The sequence below is a fragment of the Acipenser ruthenus genome, chromosome 27 (genome assembly GCF_902713425.1).
Source record: "Acipenser ruthenus chromosome 27, fAciRut3.2 maternal haplotype, whole genome shotgun sequence".
Taxonomy (NCBI): Eukaryota; Metazoa; Chordata; class Actinopteri; order Acipenseriformes; family Acipenseridae; genus Acipenser; species Acipenser ruthenus.
The window spans coordinates 575,011-596,358 of NC_081215.1; the positions used below are offsets into that span (position 1 = coordinate 575,011).

At 41.2% G+C, this 21,348-nt stretch overlaps 4 protein-coding genes across 4 annotated transcripts; all 4 read left to right on the forward strand.

Annotated features, from left to right (window-relative positions):
* Positions 1-2,826: 2,826 nt before the first annotated feature.
* Positions 2,827-4,597, forward strand: LOC131701902 (transcription factor HES-5-like). Its single transcript, XM_059002619.1, has 2 exons — positions 2,827-2,963; positions 3,086-4,597. The coding sequence occupies exons 1-2, from the start codon at positions 2,901-2,903 to the stop codon at positions 3,449-3,451; spliced, it is 429 nt and encodes a 142-aa protein (XP_058858602.1). The 5' UTR covers positions 2,827-2,900; the 3' UTR covers positions 3,452-4,597.
* Positions 4,598-8,014: 3,417 nt separating this feature from the next.
* Positions 8,015-9,781, forward strand: LOC117963673 (transcription factor HES-5-like). Its single transcript, XM_034904638.2, has 2 exons — positions 8,015-8,151; positions 8,274-9,781. The coding sequence occupies exons 1-2, from the start codon at positions 8,089-8,091 to the stop codon at positions 8,637-8,639; spliced, it is 429 nt and encodes a 142-aa protein (XP_034760529.2). The 5' UTR covers positions 8,015-8,088; the 3' UTR covers positions 8,640-9,781.
* Positions 9,782-13,796: 4,015 nt separating this feature from the next.
* On the forward strand, positions 13,797-15,561 carry LOC117963723 (transcription factor HES-5-like). Its single transcript, XM_034904748.2, has 2 exons — positions 13,797-13,930; positions 14,056-15,561. Exons 1-2 carry the CDS (start codon positions 13,868-13,870, stop codon positions 14,419-14,421), a joined length of 429 nt encoding a protein of 142 aa, XP_034760639.2. The 5' UTR covers positions 13,797-13,867; the 3' UTR covers positions 14,422-15,561.
* A 4,002-nt stretch (positions 15,562-19,563) lies between these two features.
* LOC131701897 (transcription factor HES-5-like) lies at positions 19,564-21,348 on the forward strand. The gene is made up of 2 exons (XM_059002571.1): positions 19,564-19,705; positions 19,828-21,348. Exons 1-2 carry the CDS (start codon positions 19,643-19,645, stop codon positions 20,191-20,193), a joined length of 429 nt encoding a protein of 142 aa, XP_058858554.1. The 5' UTR covers positions 19,564-19,642; the 3' UTR covers positions 20,194-21,348.

Genomic DNA, 21,348 nt, shown 5'->3' on the forward strand with positions numbered 1-21,348 from the left:
GGAACGTTCTGCAGTCTGTTCTCAGGTCACAGAATATCATATCCCGTCCCGTCCCGTCCCACTCCCCTGATGGTGCTGACGCTTTCTATTATGAAGACGTTTAAAATAAACTAAAGCATTCCTGTTTTCAGCTATTATTAGTCCCAATAAACACATCAATAAAGAATACCTAACAGGTCATATGATCAGGAGCCAAATTGTAACTTCCTGAAGTTGCTACTCCCTACTACAGCACTGACTCCCAGTCTGCTAGGTCAGTAGCAGTCTCCCTGGCCTCAGGGTTGAACAGACCGCTAGAAGTGTGGATCTTGCACTCCGTGCAGTTTCTCACACACACATGCATTCAGCAAGACAATGGGAGCAGCTGGAATCCCCACATGGGAAATGAACCGCGTGAGCTGCAGTCTAATCCCCCCTCTACCCCCGTGGGCAGGCGGAGGGGTGGCAGGGACTCGAGAGGCAGTCTGTTCACTGGTTTGTTCGGCTCTGGGAAGGAGCTGACCCCGGGGCTCCACACACAAGCGACCCTGACATCCATTGCAGGCTGATCTTGTGTGAATGTGTTACTCGAATGAATAGATTGCACTGGGCGTTTGTCATGAAAGCAGAAGCACGTCATGACAGGAAAGGATCTGCGGTGATGGCAGCAGTGCCAATAAGCCGGTTCCTATCAGAACGCGTTCCCTAAGCAACACCTTGGAAGAGATAGCACAGATACCGTTTTATTGGTGATACTTTTTCATATAGAATCTGCAGAATCCCTATAGAATATACACTCGCCCTATAGAATAATGTATCTTCTTATGATGAGAAATCGAAAAAGGTGAAGAACAAAAAAAGACGTTTGAATCTACAAATAAAACTAACTTTGGGAACGTAATAAAAGATGTTAGTGTCACATTGAAGGTGATAGCGTGTTTCTAATACAGAAACTAGGTACAGTAACACCGTTTTTGCTATAAATGATTACCAGGTATTTCCTGCTTATTTAAATACTGTGTTTGCATACATTATCATACATTATGTTACTGGTTCTGTGTCAATGGAAAGGATGTCGCCAGGATATCTTTCTAATTCAGATTCGCATTTAACAAGGCACGCGTCTTTTGTGTGAATGTGTGAACTCTCTGACCCGGTGAAGTGTGGGAAAGCGCTGGAGAGTAAAGTCACCAGTTACGATGCCATAATCTCAGCAACATGTGTTGGTTCATAATGTTTATGAAGACTTTGTAACGACTCCCAGATGCCTACAGTGCAGACTTACTCAATACCACAGGGGAATGTTATCGACACAATAATGAAAGATGGGGCTAAAGTAAATACACCTGCATTTATTATTATTATTATTATTATTATTATTATTATTATTATTATTATTATTATTAATACTTATCTAATGTCACAAGACGGGCGTTTTCCATACAACGAAGATATGCGCAAACGGTCATTAAAAAAAGACATTTAAGTGTCTATTTATTATTTGACAGATTTCCCGAGTCAGTGTAAGGCTCGTCAGGAGTACATAAAAGCGATCGATACTGCTAACTGACAGCAATCGGAATATCAGAAAACACTCACCTTTCCCTCCAGATGGTCTGTGACGTAAGGCCCTCGCTATCATACCATACAGACCCACTTACCGTCACTAATGCGTCATTCTGCACGGCGCGCTGCTTTTGTCCTGTATCGAGCACAGCACAGCGCAAAGTGCGGGAAACTCGGAGCAGCTTTTTACTCACAGACTCTACCGGCAAGAAGAGGAAAGCTGCATCTGTGACATCTGGAAGAGCTGCTCTAAGGATGTCCAAACATCACCCACAGAATAGAGGACAACTTTCAGCAGGGTTTCCCACTCCAACTCCAGCTGTTCTATTGAGAGCAAGAAACCCGAGGCAGTACTATAATGATGCGCAAACACATGCACAGTGCTGGAAACCGGAGCAATAGGAGGTTTTATTCAAACCAACCAGATCTTTATATATCTGTAAAATCAATTTCCAAGCTGTTCTCCGAAGCGAAACCCCTACTAAACTATATTACAGCACACATGTCAATTGAATAGTTATTAAATACATTACAAATAGTTACAGGAGGTACATGAATGTGGTTTAGATGTGTGGTATTTAATAACGGCTTGTGTGTTGAGTGATAATCTAATCGCATGTATATATGTTATTGGATGTCTACTCGAATACGGTATATATGTAACTCGTGCCGTGCACAACGTCTTCACGCCTGGAACCTGGGAAAGTTCCGCCCAGGAACACAGACCTGACGCCGAACGCAAAGATCAAACACTTCTCATTGGGGGAAAGTGTGATTGACATCAATCTGTTACTCAGGGAGCGCGCCGTTAATGGTGCCATAGAGCCTACTGCCTGTGATGTGGTTTCCTTTCCCGTGCAGTAAAACGCCATTTCTGTCATATCGGATAATAATGCTTCTCCACGTTGCTCATTTGCTACTATCCAAAGATATGTGGCACATGCCCGTGTTTATTTCAGTTACCAGCCCTGTGATGTTTCAATGTCATTGATCCCAACATCAGGCTGCAGATCTGATCTTTTGGTGGGGTCAGCACTTTCCCAGATTCACACAACCCCCTGCAAGTCACTCGCTATTGCCCCCTCCCACCCCCTCCACCTGCTCTCCCGGGAGTTGGTTTTTATCCTCCGTCAATAAGCGCTTAATCCAGCGTGTGGCAGTTCCAGCTTCTCCCATTGTCCTCCCGAGCGCGCCGATTGGCTACCGAGTGTGAGAAACTCCAACAAGCCCGAGACCCACACATGCGTATGGAGACTGGAGAGTATAAATAGGGGAGATGCTTGCAGCTAAAACCAGCAGATCCGAGACTTCTAAGCTCCAGAGAAACCGATATTAACAGCACCGTGACTCCAGCAATGGCACCTACAATCGCTGCAGCTATGGGATACTCACAGGGACACGTGACAATGACAAACAAAGTAAGTTGAGACTAAATGAGCACGTGTGATTATTTTTGAAATGTTTCGTGTTTTTAAAACTTCAATTGTTATTCCTCACGAACTCGTTATTAACTGAATGTGTGCCTTGTTCTTTTTTGCAGTTGAGAAAACCGGTGGTTGAAAAGATGCGCAGAGATCGTATCAACAGCAGCATCGAGCAGCTCAAGACGTTACTGGGAAAAGAATTCGTGAAGCAGCAGCCCGATTCCAAACTGGAGAAAGCGGACATCCTGGAAATGACCGTCTGCTACCTGAGACAGAGCGCCTCCCCCCGGCCAGCGACGGGAAACGAAGGCTACTCCAGGTGTGTGCAAGAAATCGTGCACTTCCTTTCCCGGGATGAAATGAAGACAGAAACCCAGAGGAAACTACTGAACCATTTCCAAGCTGCGCAGAATTCTCCAGTGCATCAGAGCCCCGTCAAAGAGGCGACCCCGGTGAAGAGTGCCCTCTGGCGGCCCTGGTAGATCGCAACGGACACTGTCACTTTGAACACACAGAATTCAACATGCCTGTCTATGATGGACATATCCAGTAATTCTCATTGTGTAGGGGGTGTTTTCCTTCCTGTTTTGCTTGTGCAGAAGATTTGAATGCTACTTTCATTGATTGAAAGGAAACACAATAGTTACCCAGTGTTGGGGCAATATTGTGTGCGATAGGATTTGTTCATTCTTGTTATACAAGGAGTGTGTATGCAGCGATGACGCTATTGAGTTAAAAGTCATTTCTGTTTATAGAAATATTATGGTAATTAAAACATGGGTATTATGTCCTCTGTGAAGGCACTATATCCTGAATAGTATCTTGTCTCGTAAGAATTGTGTGTGCATAGCTAATGCTAATGAATTTTGATTTATTTAAAAGTCATTCTTTTTTGTAGAGGAATTATTTTAAATAGTATTGGTATTGATGCCTCTTGTGAAGGCAATGTATCTGTAGTTGTATATAATTACACAGGAAGTGTGTATGCATTGCTGAAACTGTTTGGTATTTCTTTATAAAGTAACACTGAAATATTTCAAACAGTATTTATATAACGACCTGTTCTGAAGGTGGCATCTCTTTAGTGTATCTTGTTACACAAGAAATCTGTATTATTGATGAAAAATAATATTCCCAAAATATGAACTTGATCTTTCATTGTAAAGAAATACTTAGAAACTTATAGTTATGTGTGTGTCTTCTGAGAAGGCAATATCCTCTTATTGTATCTTGTTAGACAAGAAGCGTGTGTGCTTTGATGAAAAGCATTTTAAAGAGTGACTGTCTCAAAATGTATCTGTAAAAAAAACACTGAAGGAAGTGTTTTATATACTGTATAATGTGTATTTTATACACTGTATAATGTGCATCTGTGCCTTTTATAAAGGCAGTATCTCAAAGAGTAGCTCATGCTGAGCGAATCTTATAAGAAATATGTTGTCTTGAAGTTTCCTTCAAGGTGTGGTAGTTATTTTGTAAATCAGAGTGCAGGGTATCTGTAGAAATGGACTGTTCGAGTAGCCTGTATGAAGGCATTATCAATGCAGTGTATTGGCAGAACTGTCTGATGAATCCAGCATTGAAATCTGTGAATGACACGTGTCTCATGTGTGAATCAAATAAAACAATTGAACTATATTTCTTTACTGTGCGTCTCTTCTTTTCTTAAATATAATCACTGCTCTGATCAGCAGTGAATATTACACACACATATCTGCTCATACTGTATATTATACACACACACATACCTTGATATTCAGCTATACCTGACATTAAACACTTCTTTTTACTCTATGAGATCTGCATATCAATCTGTGGGTCCCTGCAAGGCTGGAGTTTCCCACACTGGTGCACAATCAATGCATTCAGAGGGACGATAGGGAAATCTTTATCCAAGACTTGCTAAACTGACAGCACAATGCGGGAGAACAATAGACCTCCTGCTGCTGAATTGAGGTGTGTGATACAATGGGGAGTGCTTGAGGGCTGATGTGTTGGGATACGGGACAGAGCTAAAACTGCATACAAAGGAATATTCTCTAGAACAGGATCAATATCAGGACAACAAAGAGTAATACTGTAGCAGAAAATAATCTGCAGATGAATACATGAATACCCTACCCTGCCATTCATTTGTAAAAAAAACTATGTAATATGCACAGCAATACCTAATGTAATTGTAATGTTACAGTACTGATATTAAGATGCATGGCTTGTAGTATACAGATAGGCATATGAACCTGTAACTGGGTCCAAACAGACACATTCAAAAAGTATAATCTTAAATAAGTGTTACTGTACTTGTACTCTTCCAAGAGAGAGTGATAACAGAGCGCTCTGACATCTCGCTGGGTTTATCAGTTATAAAGGTAAAGTTAGAAGAGAAAATTAACACATTGCAACAGCTTGAAAGAGTGAAACAGCAACAGGTGAAGTGACTTTCAAAAGCTTGCCGGACTCTGGAGGATGACATATATTGGGATCCAGATGGTCTGCTGGGAGTAAGCTTTCCTTTAGCAACAATGGGAGATCAAACACCATCACTAATGTAATGTGTAACAAGACACACTTCTTTTGTTACCCAATTGAATGCAATGAATGGATAGAGAGTGTGGGAAACAGTGGAAAACTCCCTCACAGATCCCAGTGTCCCCACCCCCACAGAGACAGGCCATGAAGCTTGTTATCCCGCACACATGCCAGTGATGAGGAGAGGGAGAGGAGGGGCTCACTTATTTGTTACTACAAAATATTACAGAGATTCGGATCCCAAGTGGAAACAGTTCTTTCAATATGTAATCATTTGTGATTTAGAAAGACGTTGTTTTCTATATAAAATATCTATTAAACAATTTGTCATTCACCAACACCAAGTACTGCTTGTTAAATGGTCTCTAGGTAATTAATATATTCAGGTTTTTTTCAGTATACAAACACATCACAGGTTGTTTCTGAAGATGTAATAAAAGCTAAGAAATGGTCTGGACTGTATACAACGTAAAGACTTGCGTCCTCACTGGACTAATTAGGCTGCCCATACTCTATATGAAGTGTCATTATTATTTGGAAATGAGTTTAAGATGTTGCTTGGGTACATCAGGCTCTTCATTGAAATATATTAACCTCAGCTTATTCCCAAGTGTGCTGTTGCTGAAGATGCCTTTCTAAATACAGATTAGCATTTAACAAGGCACACTTCCTTTGTGCAAGCCTGCACTCTCTGAATGGGCAGAGTGTGGGAAAACTCTGGAGAGTAAAGTCACAAGTTATAATGTCATTAAGGCCCCACAATGCCATTGGCATCTGTCAGTCTTTATCTCTGGGTGTATAGGGATGACATAACTCTCTGGTGCTGTCATCACAGTTGGGTGCTATTGCATTGAGGTGAGAAATGTGTCCTGTTATAATACTGTGCCCTAAAGACACACATCTCCCTGGAGTTATTATTGATAAACACCCTCTCCCATTACTCATTTCAATATAAGATACCTGTCTTTATGCAGACCTGCTAGGGCTGGGACGAATACAGCGGTTCTGAATGATTTTCCTTCAATTGAAATGTGTCGGTTCAGTGAGACCTTAAAGGAAAATCATTCGGAACCGCTGTATTCGCCCCATCGCTAATGCCTGCACTTATTCTAAAAGGTTTAATGTTAAGGGTTTGTGATGTCCACTGGATTACAGCAGTAATGCAACCTGTCCATAAATCATTTCCTTTTGGATATTATGAATCTCATGTCCTGTATAGAAGACAGATCCCGATTTCTTAATCACCAATAGATATTATTGAAAAGCCATCAGCCTCTGATCGCCTTATCCTCCAGATGGTCTGTGACGTAAGGCCCTCGCTATCATACCATACAGACCCACTTACCGTCACTAATGCGGCATTCTTTTGTCCTGTATCGAGCACAGCACAGCGCAAAGTGCGGGAAACACGGAGCAGCTTTTTACTCACAGACTCTACCGGCAAGAAGAGGAAAGCTGCATCTGTGACATCTGGAAGAGCTGCTCTAAGGATGTCCAAACATCACCCACAGAATAGAGGACAACTTTCAGCAGGGTTTCCCACTCCAACTCCAGCTGTTCTATTGAGAGCATGAAACCCGAGGCAGTACTATAATGATGCGCAAACACATGCACAGTGCTGGAAACCGGAGCAATAGGAGGTTTTATTCAAACCAACCAGATCTTTATGTATCTGTAAAATCAATTTCCAAAATGTTTTCCGAAGCGAAACCCCTACTAAACTATATTACAGCACACATGTCAATTGAATAGTTATTAAATACATTACAAATAGTTACAGGAGCTACACGAATGTGGTTTAGATGTGTGGTATTTAATAATGGCTTGTATGCTGAGTGATAATCTAATCGCATGTATATATGTTATTGGATGTCTACTCGAATACAGTATATATGTAACTCGTGCCGTGCACAACGTCTTCACGCCTGGAACCTGGGAAAGTTCCGCCCAGGAACACAGACCTGACGCCGAACGCAAAGATCAAACACTTCTCATTGGGGGAAAGTGTGATTGACATCAATCTGTTACTCAGGGAGCGCGCCGTTAATGGTGCCATAGAGCCTACTGCCTGTGATGCGGTTTCCTTTCCCGTGCAGTAAAACGCCATTTCTGTCATATCGGACAATAATGCTTCTCCACGTTGCTCATTTGCTACTATCCAAACATATGTGGCACATGCCGGTGTTTATTTCAGTTACCAGCCCTGTGATGTTTCAATGTCATTGTTCCCAACATCAGGCTGCAGATCTGATCTTTTGGTGGGGTCAGCACTTTCCCAGATTCACACAACCCCCTGCAAGTCACTCGCTATTGCCCCCTCCCACCCCCTCCACCTGCTCTCCTGGGAGTTGGCTTTTATCCTCCATCAATAAGCGCTTAATCCAGCGTGTGGCAATTCCAGCTTCTCCCATTGTCCTCCCGAGCGCGCTGATTGGCTACCGAGTGTGAGAAACTCCAACAAGCCCGAGACCCACACATGCGTATGGAGACTGGAGAGTATAAATAGGGGAGATGCTTGCAGCTAAAACCAGCAGATCCGAGACTTCTAAGCTCCAGAGAAACCGATATTAACAGCACCGTGACTCCAGCAATGGCACCTACAATCGCTGCAGCTATGGGATACTCACAGGGACACGTGACAATGACCAACAAAGTAAGTTGAGACTAAATGAGCACGTGTGATTATTTTTGAAATGTTTTGTGTTTTTAAAACTTCAATTGTTATTCCTCACGAACTGGTTATTAACTGAATGTGTGCCTTGTTCTTTTTTGCAGTTGAGAAAACCGGTGGTTGAAAAGATGCGCAGAGATCGTATCAACAGCAGCATCGAGCAGCTCAAGACGTTACTGGGAAAAGAATTCGTGAAGCAGCAGCCCGATTCCAAACTGGAGAAAGCGGACATCCTGGAAATGACCGTCTGCTACCTGAGACAGAGCGCCTCCCCCCGGCCAGCGACGGGAAACGAAGGCTACTCCAGGTGTGTGCAAGAAATCGTGCACTTCCTTTCCCGGGGTGAAATGAAGACAGAAACCCAGAGGAAACTACTGAACCATTTCCAAGCTGCGCAGAATTCTCCAGTGCATCAGAGCCCCGTCAAAGAGGCGACCCCGGTGAAGAGTGCCCTCTGGCGGCCCTGGTAGATCACAACGGACACTGTCACTTTGAACACACAGAATTCAACATGCCTGTCTATGATGGACATATCCAGTAATTCTCATTGTGTAGGGGTGTTTTCCTTCCTGTTTTGCTTGTGCAGAAGATTTGAATGCTACTTTCATTGATTGAAAGGAAACACAATAGTTACCCAGTGTTGGGGCAATATTGTGTGCGATAGGATTTGTTCATTCTTGTTATACAAGGAGTGTGTATGCAGCGATGACGCTATTGAGTTAAAAGTCATTTCTGTTCATAGAAATATTATGATGATTAAAACATGGGTTTTATGTCCTCTGTTGAAGGCACTATATCCTGAATAGTATCTTGTCTCGTAAGAATTGTGTGTGCATAGCTAATGCTAATGAATTTTGATTTATTTAAAAGTCATTCTTTTTTGTAGAGGAATTATTTTAAATAGTATGGGTATTGATGCCTCTTTTGAAGGCAATATATCTGTCATTGTATATAATTACACAGGAAGTGTGTATGCATTGCTGAAACTGTTTGGTATTTCTTTATAAAGTAACACTGAAATATTTCAAACAGTATTTATATAACAACCTGTTCTGAAGGTGGCATCTCTTTAGTGTATCTTGTTACACAAGAAATCTGTATTATTAATGAAAATAATATTCCTAAAATATGAACTTGATCTTTCATTGTAAAGAAGTATTAAGAAACTTATAGTTATGTGTGTGTCTTCTGAGAAGGCAATATCCTTTTATTGTATCTTGTTAGACAAGAAGCGTGTGTGCTTTGATGAAAAACATTTTTTTCATATAAATCGCTGTCTCTATATTCCTTTGTAAAGAAATACTGAGGTGTTTTAAATACTGTATAATCTGTATTTTATATACTGTATATTGTGTATCTGTGCCTTTTATAAAGGCAGTATCTCAAAGAGTAGCTCACACTGAGTGAATCTTATATGAAATATGTTGTCTTGAAGTTTCCTTCAAGGTGTGGTAGTGATTTTGTAAATCAGAGTGCAGGGTATCTGTAGAAATGGACTGTTCGAGTAGCCTGTATGAAGGCATTATCAATGCAGTGTATTGGCAGAACTGTCTGATGAATCCAGCATTGAAATCTGTGAATGACACGTGTCTCATGTGTGAATCAAATAAAACAATTGAACTATATTTCTTTACTGTGCATCTCTTCTTTTCTTAAATATAATTCCTGCTCTGATCAGCAGTGAAGACAGTGAGGGAGAGGGCTGCCTGTTGGGCTAACAGGTGCTATCCTTGGTGCTGAACTTCTTTAAATACATACAAACCTGCTCATACTGTATATTACACACAAATACCTTGATATTCAGCTACACCTGACATTAAACACTTCCATTTACTCTATGAAATCTGCATATCAATCTGTGGGTCCCTGCAAGGCTGGAGTTTCCCACACTGGTGCACAATCAATGCATTCAGAGGGACAATAGGGAAATCTTTATCCAAGACTTGCTAAATTGACAGCACAATGCGGGAGAACAATAGACCTCTTGCTGCTGAATAGAGGTGAGTGATACAATGGGGAGTGCTTGAGGGCTGATGTGTTGGGACAAGGGACAGAGCTAAAACTACATACGAAGGAATATTCTCTAGAACAGGATCAATATCGGGATATCAAAGAGTAATATTGTAGCAGAAAATAATCTGCAGATGAATACATGATATATAGTAGATCTATGCTTTACTGTATTGGCCAATTTCTTCAGCCTCAGTCTCTCAAACACAGTACCCTACCCTGCCATTCATTTATATAAAAAAACTATGTAATATGCACAGCAATACATAATGTAATTGTAATGTTACAGTACTGATATTAAGATGCATGGCTTGTAGTATACAGATAGGCATATGAACCTGTAACTGGGTCCAAACAGACACATTCAAAAAGTATAATCTTAAATAAGTGTTACTGTACTTGTACTCTTCCAAGAGAGAGTGATAACAGAGCGCTCTGAGATCTCGCTGGGTTTATCAGTTATAAAGGTAAAGCTAGAAGAGAAAACTAACACATTGCAATAGCTTGAAAGAGTGAAACAGCAACAGGTGAAGTGACTTTCAAAAGCTTGCCGGACTCTGGAGGATGACATATATTGGGATCCAGATGGTCTGCTGGGAGTAAGCTTTCCTTTAGCAACAATGGGAGATCAAACACCATCACTAATGTAATGTGTAACAAGACACACTTCTTTTGTTACCCAATTGAATGCAATGAATGGATAGAGAGTGTGGGAAACAGTGGAAAACTCCCTCACAGATCCCAGTGTCCCCATCCCCACAGAGACAGGCCATGAAGCTTGTTATCCAGTGATGAGGAGAGGGAGAGGAGTGGCTCACTTATTTGTTACTACAAAATATTACAGAGATTCGGATCCCAAGTTGAAACAGTTCTTTCAATATGTAATGATTTGTGATTTAGAAAGAGGTCGTTTTCTATATAAAATATCTGTTAAACACGATGTCATTCACCAACACCAAGTACTGCTTGTTAAATGGTCTCTAGGTAATCAATATATTCAGGTTTTATTCAGTATACAAACACATCACAGGTTGTTTCTGAAGATAGAATAAAAGCTAAGAAATGGTCTGGACTGTATACAACGTAAAGACTTGCGTCCTCACTGGACTAATTAGGCTGCCCATACTCTATATGAAGTGTCATTATTATTTGGAAATGAGTTTAAGATATTGCTTGTGTACATCAGGCTCTTCATTGAAATATATTATCCTCAGCGTATTCCCAAGTGTGCTGTTGCTGAAGATGCCTTTCTAAATACAGATTAGCATTTAACAAGGCACACTTCCTTTGTGCAAGCCTGAACTCTCTGAATGGGCAGAGTGTGGGAAAACTCTGGAGAGTAAAGTCACAAGTTATAATGTCATTAAGGCCCCACAATGCCATTGGCATCTGTCAGTCTTTATCTCTGGGTGTATAGGGATGACAACACTCTCTGGTGCTGTCATCACAGTCATTGGGTGCTATTGCATTGAGGTGAGAAATGTGTCCTGTTATAATACTGTGCCCTAAAGACACACATCTCCCTGGAGTTATTATTGATAAACACCCTCTCTCATTACTCATTTCAATATAAGATACCTGTCTTTATGCAGACCCGCTAGGGATGGGACGAATACAGCGGTTCTGAATGATTTTCCTTTAAGGTCTCACAGAACCACATTTTAAACACATTAGCCCAACAATAGTTTGTAACGTCTTTGTGTAGGATTTAAAAAAAAAAAAAAAGGAACCGGCATTTGATTTGAACATGGTGACGCTCTTAAATGATGTCACGAGGTTCTGCAGTGCTTTTTATTGAAAGAGAATTGTCGCTTTTAACTGGCCTATTATCATCACGTATTTTTTGCCTCATCTCAGTTTCAAACTTTTAAACCTCAACAGCAATAGGTCGAAGAATTGTAACAAGAGGGATTTTTTAAACCGTACCTGAAGACGTTACTCACTATTGTTATGCTTGTGTGTTTATAATGAGGACCTGCGTCGGCCACGCGAAACTCACCTGACTACAGATTAAAAGGCGACAATTTGTTTTTAATTGAAAGCACTTTGGAGATTATACACACAGCACAACCTATTTGTGTGATTTAGAAGTCTAACCAGCTTTCAATTGAAATGTATCGGTTCAGTGAGACCTTAAAGGAAAATCATTCGGAACCGCTGTATTCGTCCCATCGCTAATGCCTACACTTATTCTAAAAGGTTTAATGTTAAGGGTTTGTGATTTCCAGTGGACTACAGCAGTAATGCAACCTGTCCATAAATCATTTCCTTTTGGATATTTTGAATCTCATGTCCTGTATAGAAGACAGATCCCGATTTCTTAATCGCCAATAGATATTATTGAAAAGCCACCAGCCTCTGATCGCCTTTCCCTCCAGATGGTCTGTGACGTAAGGTCCTCGCTATCATACCATACAGACCCACTTACCGTCACTAATGAGGCATTCTGCACGGCGCGCTGCTTTTGTCCTGTATCGAGCACAGCACAGCGCAAAGTGCGGGAAACACGGAGCAGCTTTTTACTCACAGACTCTACCGGCAAGAAGAGGAAAGCTGCATCTGTGACATCTGGAAGAGCTGCTCTAAGGATGTCCAAACATCACCCACAGAATAGAGGACAACTTTCAGCAGGGTTTCCCACTCCAACTCCAGCTGTTCTATTGAGAGCAAGAAACCCGAGGCAGTACTATAATGATGCGCAAACACATGCACAGTGCTGGAAACCGGAGCAATAGGAGGTTTTATTCAAACCAACCAGATCTTTATATATCTGTAAAATCAATTTCCAAACTGTTCTCCGAAGCGAAACCCCTACTAAACTAGATTACAACACACATGTCAATTGAATAGTTATTAAATACATTACAAATAGTTACAGGAACTACACGAATGTGGTTTAGATGTCTGGTATTTAATAATGGCTTGTATGTTGAGTGATAATCTAATCGCATGTATATATGTTATTGGATGTCTACTCGAATACAGTATATATGTAACTCGTGCCGTGCACAACGTCTTCACGCCTGGAACCTGGGAAAGTTCCGCCCAGGAACACAGACCTGACGCCGAACGCAAAGATCAAACACTTCTCATTGGGGGAAAGTGTGATTGACATCAATCTGTTACTCAGGGAGCGCGCCGTTAATGGTGCCATAGAGCCTACTGCCTGTAATGTGGTTTCCTTTCCCGTGCAGTAAAACGCCATTTCTGTCATATCGGATAATAATGCTTCTCCGCGTTGCTCATTTGCTACTATCCAAACATATGTGGCACATGCCGGTGTTTATTTCAGTTACCAGCCCTGTGATGTTTCAATGTCATTGTTCCCAACATCAGGCTGCAGATCTGATCTTTTGGTGGGGTCAGCACTTTCCCAGATTCACACAACCCCCTGCAAGTCACTCGCTATTGCCCCCTCCCACCCCCTCCACCTGCTCTCCTGGGAGTTGGCTTTTATCCTCCGCCAATAAGCACTTAATCCAGCGTGTGGCAGTTCCAGTTTCTCCCATTGTCCTCCCGAGCGCGCCGATTGGCTACCGAGTGTGAGAAACTCCAACAAGCCCGAGACCCACACATGCGTATGGAGACTGGAGAGTATAAATAGGGGAGATGCTTGCAGCTAAAACCAGCAGATCCGAGACTTCTAAGCTCCAGAGAAACCGATATTAACAGCACCGTGACTCCAGCAATGGCACCTACAATCGCTGCAGCTACTGGATACTCACAGGGACACGTGACAATGACAAACAAAGTAAGTTGAGACTAAATGAGCACGTGTGATTATTTTTGTGATAATGTTTTGTGTTTTTAAAACTTCAATTGTTATTCCTCACGAACTGGTTATTAACTGAATGTGTGCCTTGTTCTTTTTTGCAGTTGAGAAAACCGGTGGTTGAAAAGATGCGCAGAGATCGTATCAACAGCAGCATCGAGCAGCTCAAGACGTTACTGGGAAAAGAATTCGTGAAGCAGCAGCCCGATTCCAAACTGGAGAAAGCGGACATCCTGGAAATGACCGTCTGCTACCTGAGACAGAGCGCCTTCCCCCGGCCAGCGACGGGAAACGAAGGCTACTCCAGGTGTGTGCAAGAAATCGTGCACTTCCTTTCCCGGGATGAAATGAAGACAGAAACCCAGAGGAAACTACTGAACCATTTCCAAGCTGCGCAGAATTCTCCAGCGCATCAGAGCCCCGTCAAAGAGGCGACCCCGGTGAAGAGTGCCCTCTGGCGGCCCTGGTAGATCACAACGGACACTGTCACTTTGAACATACAGAATTCAACATGCCTGTCTATGATGGACATATCCAGTAATTCTCATTGTGTAGGGGGTGTTTTCCTTCCTGTTTTGCTTGTGCAGAAGATTTGAATGCTACTTTCATTGGTTGAAAGGAAACACAATAGTTACCCAGTGTTGGGGCAATATTGTGTGTGATAGGATTTGTTCATTCTTGTTATACAAGGAGTGTGTATGCAGCGATGACGCTATTGAGTTAAAAGTCATTTCTGTTTATAGAAATATTATGATGATTAAAACATGGGTTTCATGTCCTCTGTGAAGGCATTATATCCTGAATACTATCTTGTCTCGTAAGAATTGTGTGTGCATAGCTAATGAATTTTTGAATTGTTTAAAAGTTATTTTTCTTTGTAGAGGAATTATTTTAAATAGTATGGGTATTGATGCCTCTTGTGATGGCAATATATCTGTAATTGTATATAATTACACAGGAAGTGTGTATGCATTGCTGAAACTGTTTGGTATTTCTTTATAAAGTAACACTGAAATATTTCAAACAGTATTTATATAACGACCTGTTCTGAAGGTGGCATCTCTTTAGTGTATCTTGTTACACAAGAAATCTGTATTATTAATGAAAAATCATATTCCCAAAATATGAACTTGATCTTTCATTGTAAAGAAATATTAAGAAACTTATAGTTATGTGTGTGTCTTCTGAGAAGGCAATATCCTCTAATTGTATCTTGTTAGACAAGAAGCGTGTGTGCTTTGATGAAAAGCATTTTAAAGAGTGACTGTCTCAAAATGCATTTGTAAAAAAATACTGAAGGAAGTGTTTTATATACTGTGTAATGTGTATTTTATATACTGTATAATGTGTATCTGTGCCTTTTATAAAGGCAGTATCTCAAAGAGTAGCTCATGCTGAGCGAATCTTATAAGAAATATGTTGTCTTGAAGTTTTCTTCAAGGTGTGGTAGTGATTTTGTAAATCAGAGTGCAGAGTATCTGTAGAAATGGACTGTTCGAGTAGCCTGTATGAAGGCATTATCAATGCAGTGTATTGGCAGAACTGTCTGATGAATCCAGCATTGAAATCTGTGAATGACACGTGTCTCATGTGTGAATCAAATAAAACAATTGAACTATATTTCTTTACTGTGCATCTCTTCTTTTCTTAAATATAATCACTGCTCTGATCAGCAGTGAAGACAGTGAGGGAGAGGGCTGCCTGTTGGGCTAACAGGTGCTATCCTTGGTGCTGAACTTCTTTAAATACATACAAACCTGCTCATACTGTATATTACACACACATACCTTGATATTCAGCTATACCTGACATTAAACACTTCCATTTACTCTATGAGATCTGCATATCAATCTGTGGGTCCCTGCAAGGCTGGAGTTTCCCACACTGGTGCACAATCAATGCATTCGGAGGGACTATAGGGAAATCTTTATCCAAGACTTGCTAAACTGACAGCACAATGCGGGAGAACAATAGACCTCCTGCTGCTGAATAGAGGTGTGTGATACAATGGGGAGTGCTTGAGGGCTGATGTGTTGGGATGAGGGTCACAGCTAAAAATGCATACGAAGGAATATTCTCTAGAACAGGATCAATATCAGGACATCAAAGAGTAATACTGTAGCAGAAAATAATCTGCAGATGAATACATGATATATAGTAGATCTATGCCTTAATGTATTGGCCAGTTTCTTCAGCCTCAGTCTCTCAAACACAGTACCCTACCCTGCCATTCATTTATAAAAAAAACTATGTAATATGCACAGCAATACATAATGTAATTGTAATGTTACAGTACTGATATTAAGATGCATGGCTTGTAGTGTACAGATAGGCATATGAACCTGTAACTGGGTCCAGACAGACACATTCAAAAAGTATAATCTTAAATAAGTGTTACTGTACTTGTACTCTTCCAAGAGAGAGTGATAACAGAGCGCTCTGACATCTCGCTGGGTTTATCAGTTATAAAGGTAAAGCTAGAAGAGAAAATTAACACATTGCAACAGCTTGAAAGAGTGAAACAGCAACAGGTGAAGTGACTTTCAAAAGCTTGCCGGACTCTGGAGGATGACATATATTAGGATCCAGATGGTCTGCTGGGAGTAAGCTTTCCTTTAGGACAATGGGAGATCAAACACCATCACTAATGTAATGTGTAACAAGACACACTTCTTTTGTTACCCAATTGAATGCAATGAATGGATAGAGAGTGTGGGAAACAGTGGAAAACTCCCTCACAGATCCCAGTGTCCCCACCCCCACAGAGACAGGCCATGAAGCTTGTTATCCCGCACGCATGCCAGTGATGAGGAGAGGGAGAGGAGTGGCTCACTTATTTGTTACTACAAAATATTACAGAGATTCGGATCACAAGTGGAAACAGTTCTTTCAATATGTAATCCTTTGTGATTTAGAAAGAGGTCGTTTTCTATATAAAATATCTGTTAAACAATTTGTCATTCACCAACACCAAGTACTGCTTGTTAAATGGTCTCTAGGTAATTAATATATTCAGGTTTTATTGAGTATTCAAACACATCACAGGTTGTTTCTGAAGATAGAATAAAAGCTAAGAAAGGGTCTGGACTGTATACAACGTAAAGACTTGCGTCCTCACTGGACTAATTAGGCTGCCCATACTCTATATGAAGTGTCATTATTATTTGGAAATGAGTTTAAGATGTTGCTTGTGTACATCAGGCTCTTCATTGAAATATATTAACCTCAGCGTATTCCCAAGTGTGCTGTTGCTGAAGATGCCTTTCTAAATACAGATTAGCATTTAACAAGGCACACTTCCTTTGTGGAAGCCTGAACTCTCTGAATGGGCAGAGTGTGGGAAAACTCTGGAGAGTAAAGTCACAAGTTATAATGTCATTAAGGCCCCACAATGCCATTGGCATCTGTCAGTCTTTATCTCCGGTTGTATAGGGGATGACGTCACTCTCTGGTCACAGTCATTGGGTGCTATTGCACTGAGGTAAGAAATGTGTCCTGTTATAATACTGTGCCCTAAAGACACACATCTCCCTGGAGTTATTATTGATAAACACCCTCTCTCATTACTCATTTCAATATAAGATACCTGTCTTTATGCAGCACTGCTAGGGATGGGACGAATACAGCGGTTCCGAATGATTTTCCTTTAAGGTCTCACAGAACCACATTTTAAACACATTAGCCCAACAATAGTCTGTAACGTCTTCGTGTAGGGTTTAAAAAAAAAAGGAACCGGCATTTGATTTGAACATGGTGACGCTCTTAAATGATGTCACGAGGTTCTGCAGTGCTTTTTATTGAAAGACAATTGTCGCTTTTAACTGGCCAATTATCATCACGTATGTTTTGCCTCATCTCAGTTTCAAACTTTTAAACCTCAACATCAATAGGTCGAAGAATTGTAACAAGAGGGATTTTTTAAACCGTACCTGAAGACGTTACTCACTATTGTTATGCTTGTGTGTTTATAATGAGGACCTGCGTCGGCCACGCGAAACTCACCTGACTACAGATTAAAAGGCGACAATTTGTTTTTAATTGAAAGCACTTTGGAGATTATACACACAGCACAACCTATTTGTGTGATTTAAAAGTCTAACCAGCTTTCAATTGAAATGTATCGGTTCAGTGAGTCCTTAAAGGAAAATCATTCGGAACCGCTGTATTCGTCCCATCGCTAATGCCTACACTTATTCTAAAAGGTTTAATGTTAAGGGTTTGTGATGTCCACTGGATTACAGCAGTAATGCAACCTGTCCATAAATCATTTCCTTTTGGATATTTTGAATCTCATGTCCTGTATAGAAGACAGATCCCGATTTCTTAATCGCCAATAGATATTATTGAAAAGCCATCAGCCTCTGATCGCCTTTCCCTCCAGATGGTCCATGACGTAAGGCCCTCGCTATCATACAATACAGACCCACTTACCGTCACTAATGCGGCATTCTGCACGGCGCGCTGCTTTTGTCATGTATGGAGCACAGCACAGCGCAAAGTGCGGGAAACTCGGAGCAGCTTTTTACTCACAGACTCTACCGGCAAGAAGAGGAAAGCTGCATCTGTGACATCTGGAAGAGCTGCTCTAAGGATGTCCAAACATCACCCACAGAATAGAGGACAACTTTCAGCAGGGTTTCCCACTCCAACTCCAGCTGTTCTATTGAGAGCAAGAAACCCGAGGCAGTAATATAATGATGCGCAAACACATGCACAGTGCTGGAAACCGGAGCAATAGGAGGTTTTATTCAAACCAACCAGATCTTTATATATCTGTAAAATCAATTTCCAAACTGTTCTCCGAAGCGAAACCCCTACTAAACTAGATTACAACACACATGTCAATTGAATAGTTATTAAATACATTACAAATAGTTACAGGAACTACACGAATGTGGTTTAGATGTCTGGTATTTAATAATGGCTTGTATGTTGAGTGATAATCTAATCGCATGTATATATGTTATTGGATGTCTACTCGAATACAGTATATATGTAACTCGTGCCGTGCACAACGTCTTCACGCCTGGAACCTGGGAAAGTTCCGCCCAGGAACACAGACCTGACGCCGAACGCAAAGATCAAACACTTCTCATTGGGGGAAAGTGTGATTGACATCAATCTGTTGCTCAGGGAGCACGCCGTTAATGGTGCCATAGAGCCTACTGCCTGTGATGTGGTTTCCTTTCCCGTGCAGTAAAACGCCATTTCTGTCATATCGGATAATAATGCTTCTCCACGTTGCTCATTTGCTACTATCCAAACATATGTGGCACATGCCGGTGTTTATTTCAGTTACCAGCCCTGTGATGTTTCAGTGTCATTGATCCCAACATCAGGCTGCAGATCTGATCTTTTGGTGGGGTCAGCACTTTCCGAGATTCATACAACCCCCTGCAAGTCACTCGCTATTGCCCCCTCCCACCCCCTCCACCTGCTCTCCTGGGAGTTGGCTTTTATCCTCCGTCAATAAGCGCTTAATCCAGCGTGTGGCAGTTCCAGCTTCTCCCATTGTCCTCCCGAGCGCGCCGATTGGCTACCGAGTGTGAGAAACTCCAACAAGCCCGAGACCCACACATCCATATGGAGACTGGGGAGTATAAATAGGGGAGATGCTTGCAGCTAAAACCAGCAGATCCGAGACTTCTAAGCTCCAGAGAAACCGATATTAACAGCACCGTGACTCCAGCAATGGCACCTACAATCGCTGCAGCTATGGGATACTCACAGGGACACGTGACAATGACCAACAAAGTAAGTTGAGACCAAATGAGCACGTGTGATTATTTTTGAAATGTTTTGTGTTTTTAAAACTTCAATTGTTATTCCTCACGAACTGGTTATTAACTGAATGTGTGCCTTGTTCTTTTTTGCAGTTGAGAAAACCGGTGGTTGAAAAGATGCGCAGAGATCGTATCAACAGCAGCATCGAGCAGCTCAAGACGTTACTGGGAAAAGAATTCGTGAAGCAGCAGCCCGATTCCAAACTGGAGAAAGCGGACATCCTGGAAATGACCGTCTGCTACCTGAGACAGAGCGCCTCCCCCCGGCCAGCGACGGGAAACGAAGGCTACTCCAGGTGTGTGCAAGAAATCGTGCACTTCCTTTCCCGGGATGAAATGAAGACAGAAACCCAGAGAAAACTACTGAACCATTTCCAAGCTGCGCAGAATTCTCCAGTGCATCAGAGCCCCGTCAAAGAGGCGACCCCGGTGAAGAGTGCCCTCTGGCGGCCCTGGTAGATCACAACGGACACCGTCACTTTGAACATACAGAATTCAACATGCCTGTCTATGATGGACATATCCAGTAATTCTCATTGTGTAGGGGGTGTTTTCCTTCCTGTTTTGCTTGTGCAGAAGATTTGAATGCTACTTTCATTGATTGAAAGGAAACACAATAGTTACCCAGTGTTGGGGCAATATTGTGTGCGATAGGATTTGATCATTCTTGTTATACAAGGAGTGTGTATGCAGCGATGACGCTATTGAGTTAAAAGTCATTTCTGTTCCTAGAAATATTATGATAATTAAAACATGGGTTTTATGTCCTCTGTGAAGGCACTATATCCTGAATAGTATCTTGTCTCGTAAGAATTGTATGTGCATAGCTAATGCTAATGATTTTTGAATTGTTTAAAAGTTATTTTTCTTTGTAGAGGAATTATTTTAAATAGTATTGGTATTGATGCCTCTTGTGAAGGCAATATATCTGTAATTGTATATAATTACACAGGAAGTGTGTATGCATTGCTGAAACTGTTTGGTATTTCTTTATAAAGTAACACTGAAATATTTCAAACAGTATTTATATAACGACCTGTTCTGAAGGTGGCATCTCTTTAGTGTATCTTGTTACACAAGAAATCTGTATTATTGATGAAAAATAATATTCCCAAAATTTGAACTTGATCTTTCATTGTAAAGAAATACTAAGAAACTTATAGTTATGTGTGTGTCTTCTGAGAAGGCAATATCCTCTTATTGTATCTTGTTAGACAAGAAGCGTGTGTGCTTTGATGAAAAGCATTTTAAAGAGTGACTGTCTCAAAATGTATCTGTAAAAAAACACTGAAGGAAGTGTTTTATATACTGTATAATGTGTATTTTATATACTGTATATTGTGTATCTGTGCCTTTGATAAAGGCAGTATCTCAAAGAGTAGCTCATGCTGAGCGAATCTTATATGAAATATGTTGTCTTGAAGTTTCCTTCAAGGTGTGGTAGTGATTTTGTAAATCAGAGTGCAGGGTATCTGTAGAAATGGACTGTTCGAGTAGCCTGTATGAAGGCATTATCAATGCAGTGTATTGGCAGAACTGTCTGATGAATCCAGCATTGAAATCTGTGAATGACACGTGTCTCATATGTGAATCAAATAAAACAACTGAACTATA